Source organism: Panicum hallii, chromosome 9, assembly GCF_002211085.1.
Source record: "Panicum hallii strain FIL2 chromosome 9, PHallii_v3.1, whole genome shotgun sequence".
Lineage (NCBI taxonomy): Eukaryota > Viridiplantae > Streptophyta > Magnoliopsida > Poales > Poaceae > Panicum > Panicum hallii.
In genome coordinates, this window is record NC_038050.1 from 63,762,576 (window position 1) to 63,768,298 (window position 5,723).

The window sequence follows — 5,723 nt, forward strand, 5'->3', positions numbered from 1 at the left end:
ATGTTAAGATGGACCGTCCAATAAAAAATTTCTGATCTGATGTGCGGGCGCCGGTACCGTTTGAACTTAAGCCTCGTTCCAGAGTAAGCTACTTTCCCTTAAAAGAAAAATGAACGGCTGGCTTTCAACGAGAAGTGAGAATCTTTCTGATTTTTCCGTTGAGAAAGAGCCTCATCATTTCGAACAAGAAAAGAAAAGACTCCAATTCAAAACACCTGAATGGGCAGCATCGATGCAACCTTTTCGATATTTTTTCATGGAGGGGCAGATACAATACACGCACGCCTCAAGGTCCGTGTGAACCAACCACAGACAAATCACATCCCATCTCTCGGTGTCACCAACCAAACCCAAGAAAAGAATCACAGAAAAAACAACGCACAATGCTCTGCCTCTGCAATCAGCCCAGAGTTTTCAGAGGGCGATGCCTTCCAAGTCGACCGCGAGCACTCTGGCGAGCGCCTCGATCCCCACGCCTTCGTCGCCGTCCCCTCCGCCGGCGACGCGGATCATGGCGCGGACCTCCTCGTCCGCCGCGGGCATCCCGGCCCACCCGAGGTACGCCTTGAGGTCCTCGAACCCGACCTTGCCGTCCCCGTCCCGGTCCATGAGCCGGAACGCGTCCTCCACAGCGGACCGCACCCCGGCGCCCCCCACGCGGGCGACGGCCGTGGCGGCGCGCCCGGCCAGCAGGCGCTCGAACTCGTCGTACTGCACGAAGCCGTCGCGGTCGGCGTCGGCGGCCGCGATCATGGCCGCGAGGTCGTCGTCGTCGAACCGCCCCCCGGCGGTGGCGTAGAAGGACTTGAGGTCCTCCCGGCTGATGCGGCCGTCCCGGTCCGCGTCCAGCACGTCGAACGCCGGCCTCAGGTCGCCGCCGACGCCCGCGGCTGCGGCGGCGGAGAGGTCGAGGCCCAGGTACCTGCCTGTGGGGCACATGGTCTCGTCCGCTGCGGCGCGCGGTGGAGGAGGTGCGGCGCGGTGGGGGAGAAAGAAAACTCGGGAACAGTCTGGACTCTAGAGCCCCGGATCCAAAATCGCGCGCTGCTTTTGCGGAGGTCGCGGGCTAATTGCTGCTTGTGCTATTCCCAGCGGAGGGGTGGCCGCGATTTTATAGAGGCGAGGGAGATGGGGGTGTCCCGTCATCGAGGACGTTGCTCGCCGCTCGCGGACCCGGTCCAGGAGCGGGCGAGCGGGCTCCATCAGCTGACGCCGTAGGGCCCGTTGTTCTTGCTGCTCCGGGACCGTGTGAGTCCGGTGCAGGGACGAGCGGTGGACGAGGCGTTTGGGAGACGCTGATATGTCAACGCGGCAGGGAGATACTCGTATTAATTGGCTGATGATTTGATTAGTTGGCTTGACCGCTCGAGATCTGACGAGGGAGGGAGCTTGCGGCGCAAGGAGCTCGCTTGACCGGCCGGGGTCGCGCGGGGTTGGACCGGGCCAAACGCGAAGACGTGTAGGGTGACGTCATGAGGTCAGTCGTCTTCGGCGTCGCATCGCTCTCCGGCTGAGTGAGATCTTCCGTGGCGTCAGTCGCACACAGACACGGGGGAGGGATACCACCGCCACTGCAATTTTTCGAGACCGTTCCCGTGCGGTACCACGAGCTCGCTGCTGTTGCTTTCGGGGAAAAACAGGGGCTGACCAACAGTAACAGCGAGCGCCAGCACGTGTGTTATTTTTAAGAGTAAAAGTTGCGTGGCAACATCGCCGTCCTACATTTAAACTATAGACACTGCATGATTTTAGCACAAATTCACTTTGCTTTTTTCTTTTTCTCTTGAAAGCCCTCGACGCAATTTAGCCGTTGATTTCTTCTAGTCTGAGCACCATGGGTTCCTTCCCACCATTCTGGACGGTGTTGGCATGCGGAATGCAAACGGAAGTTGCCATCCTCAAACCCAAATTCCGTGGAGGTGGAATAAGATGCTCCATCACCGATGGTATAGGGGGAAAAAAGGAAAAAGCTTCCGTTTCACGCTGGGGAATCCATCAGCGTGAGATGCTCAGCTTCTCAGGATTGCTACTCTGAGAGAACGAGGCACAAGTCCCGGCACGAACGGCGAGTGCCCGCCGGCCGGCGCGCATATGCCTGGACGAGAAGGCCGCGACGTGGTCACTTGAGAGACGGAAGAGTGAATGTGATCCCGGCGCGCCATATGCTAGGAGACGGCCACCGCTCACATGCCGTCCACGGCGCTACGCGACAACCGTCAGACAGGTCCAAATCGATTTGCTGCGCCGGTATTTTCACGGCGTGGCTCACCGTAGGACGGCGGTGGAGGACGTGTTCACATGGTTGGCAGAGAGCGTGACCGACCGGACGTCACGTGAGCTGACTAGTGAGAGGGCACTAGTACCTAACGGTACCTAGCAAGAGCGGCTTCCTCGGGGGCTATTCCCGGTTAGGCTGAGTCGAGTGGTGGGGGACATATCGCTCCACCACGTCAGCTCTCACCCTCACTCTCACTCCACTCTCACCCCACCTCTCCAATGCACAGGCTATAATGTTAGCTCTCACTTCTCTCTTCTCCACGTTAGCTTTTCTTTTCCAAATTTAATTATTTCAACCTCCACGTGGACCAATTGAAACGCGCCACGTCAATCCCGCCCCACCCCACTCGCCCGACGCCAGCGCACCGCCTCGCTACCGCCCGCCTACCGCCCCCGCGCGCCTGCCAACGCGGGCGAGAGCGGGGCGTTAGCGCCCGCTCCCTCCCGACGGGACTGCTCCCGCATTCTCTCTCCCTCTCGGCTGCCTCTCGCCTCGCTCTCGCTTGGGCTGGGCCGACAGGGGGGCGGTACCGCCCCCCATTGGCACCAGCCTTATCCTGCGATTGGGAGGCCAAGGCTCACAGAAGCTCTGCCACCGCCGTAAGCCGTTATGGGCCAACCGTGCTCCTCCACCTCCACCGTGGCCCGCTGGCTCTGGCGCCATCCCAGTGTGGCCGCCGATACTAATATGGTATGCTTACTCGTCCCAGTCTTCTTCTTGCCACGCCCCCCCCCCCCCGCTGAAGCGTCCCCCCATCAGGGAAGACTTAAAAGTGTTGGTTTATCAGTCCCAGGAGGCTGATAACACTTTTATTACATCAGATGGTACATCACCGTACAACTCTACGCGGTAATGGGCAGTGAAGCGCCACTATCGCGAGGATTACAACCAGAACCCACACTACTACACTAGCTACGAAAAGAGAATCATCAGAGTCTTGCGCCATGCGGAATCCAACGGTGGCCTCAACCACAGGCAAGACTGGGTGCAGGACGAAACCCTACTCGTTGTCTTCGGGGACGTAGTCTGGGTCTTCCACTGTAAAAATAGGAATGGGGTGAGTACAAACGTACTCAGCAAGTCCAATCACACCCACGGGGGGGGGTATAGAAATTAATGCAAAGGACAATCCAAGGGTACGGTTAGGGTTTGTTTGCGGAAAAACTCGGTTATATGCAGGGGTTCATTTTGAAAACACTTTTCAAAACAAGTTTTTCCAATACCAAGGAGCACACGATGTTGATCCACACAGGATCCCAGTTTTAAACTGCTACCGGACTCCCCGTCCGCCGTAGCACACGGCACAACTGCCGGACACTTTTCCAAACAACTCACAGTAGCCCATCCATTCCCAAGATAAACACTAGTTATGTGACCACACCGTAACTTACCCAATACCGTGGGCACGGCTATTCGAATAGATTTTTAACTCTGCAGAGGTGTGCAACTTTACCCACAGGTGGGGTACCACAGCACGAACACCTTAGTGCCGGTGCAGATCCCATCAAAGCCCTTACCCACCTTAGCTAGACCTGACTAGCCACCACGGGATCTATCAAGGGGTCATTCAACCTACCACCGAGGTTTAACCGGGGCATAAGTCACACAGGGCTTATCCCTTCTCCTTGATCACCCGTTGCTCTCAGCTCTCCTGATGGCTATCAGGCTAACTAGTGGGGTTTATGCTAAGCCGTTGCCCATACAACGGTCAAGTGGTTCGCACTACAAGAAGCTAGGTGAGATGTCACATCAACTCGGTCCTTAGGGGTGACAAGATGGATATCTCCCCTCCACGCTCAACCACACAGGTACGAGCACACCAACGGCAATTCACACAGAAATGCCATCCATCCCGTCCGACTCGTTTCTCAAATCCACATTTTACCCCTTCCCACACACACGCATTTTCTTTATAAAATCAGGTGGTCAAGGTATGGTTGTCACAACAAGGGTGGCTATCCTACCATGGTTACGGCACGCAAAACCATGCAATTTTATAAAACAGGCCATCGGGTTGTGTTTATGAAAACTAGGACAGAAACATGCATCAAAGGGTGGAGTTGAACTTGCCATCGTCAAACTCTTGCGGAAGGTCCTGATCGTAGCACTGTCCCTCGGGCTCGGAGTCGCGGAACTGGTTCTTGTTCGCTTGATCGCAGTCGAGGCCTTCCTCGTTTACTCCGTGTCCTACGACGCAAACAAACAGACACACAATCAAGCGCAAGAACTGAAAGCTTTTATCGTTGAGCTCGAATCGGAAATAATTTAGTTACGGAGGTAGGGGTAATATTTTTGGGTGGTTTCTTAATGGCATGTCTAAAACTATAGTAGAAACGGAGTGGTAAAGTTTCGGGTCGATCGGAGGTCGTTTCGCGCATAAAATGACGCGCTAAAGAAGGTTCGGGTGGTTGAACAGGGCTCTAGGGGTTTATTCGTAAGTATCTGGAAATAGCAGGGACCTTTTTGTAAATCCCAGAAATACTCGGGGCATGCTAAAGAGTGTAGAGTATGTCTTGGGTCTATGTTACGGAGGGTTTGGTTTGAATTAACGAGAAGAGCAGGGTCCTTTTAGCAAAAGGAAGTAATTAAGACGGAAAAGGTTCTATAAGCAATAAAGTGGAAGAGGGGGGGGGGGTTTTGGGCAAAAACCCCTTCTTCCACCTCTCCTCCCCTGTGACTGAAACAGAGGAGGGGGCAGGGGCGATGGCGGCGGGTGGCGCCGGCCGGCCAGGGCCCACGAGCGGCCCTGAGCAGGGGGAAAAGGGAGGGGAGGGTGAGGGGAACCGGTCCCCGGCCTCACCTCGGGCCGGGACGGTGTGTGCAGGCGGGGCGACGGAGGCCGGCGGCGGCGGGTACTGGAGCTCGGCGTGGCGGCGCTAGGGCGGTGGAGACGAGGGGCCAGGTGGCGGGGCAGGTTGTGGGGGGTGCCGGGGTGCCCCTCGGCCCCTTTTATAGGCGGCCGGGGCGGTGGGCGGTGGTGGCCGGTGAGGGGGGGGAGCCGGCGAGCGGTGCGGGGCGCCGTAATGGCGTTCGTCCGTTTGTTTTTGTCGTGGCGCGGCGTGCGGGCGAGCACAGGGCTGTGGCGGCGTGCGACGCGTCGGGGCGGGCGCGGCAGCGGCGGACGGCTCGGCGCAGCGGCGGCGGCGGCTCAGCGGGCGGCGCGGCGTCGCGGGGTCGGGCGCGGGCGTGCGCGCGCGGTGCGGCGGGCGGCGCGGCGTCGCGGGGCACGGCAGCGGAGGACGGCGCGGCGCGGCGCGCGGCCACGCGCTGCGCGTGCACGCGTCGTGACGCGGCCGGGATGGGGCAGGGCGGCGCAGTTCGGGGGCTCGGAGCAGAGGAACAGGAAGGAAGGGAGGAGAAAAGAAAAGAGAGGGAAGGGAGAAAAGGAAAAAGAAAGAGAAGGAAAGGGAAGAAAAGAAATAGGGAGAAAGAGAGAAAAGAAAAG

General features: G+C 58.0%; 1 protein-coding gene across 1 annotated transcript; it reads right to left on the reverse strand.

Annotated features, from left to right (window-relative positions):
• Positions 1 to 205: 205 nt before the first annotated feature.
• On the reverse strand, positions 206 to 1,093 carry LOC112875512 (calcium-binding protein CP1). Its single transcript, XM_025939388.1, has one exon. The coding sequence runs from the start codon at positions 937 to 939 to the stop codon at positions 415 to 417; it is 525 nt and encodes a 174-aa protein (XP_025795173.1). The 5' UTR covers positions 940 to 1,093; the 3' UTR covers positions 206 to 414.
• Positions 1,094 to 5,723: the final 4,630 nt, after the last annotated feature.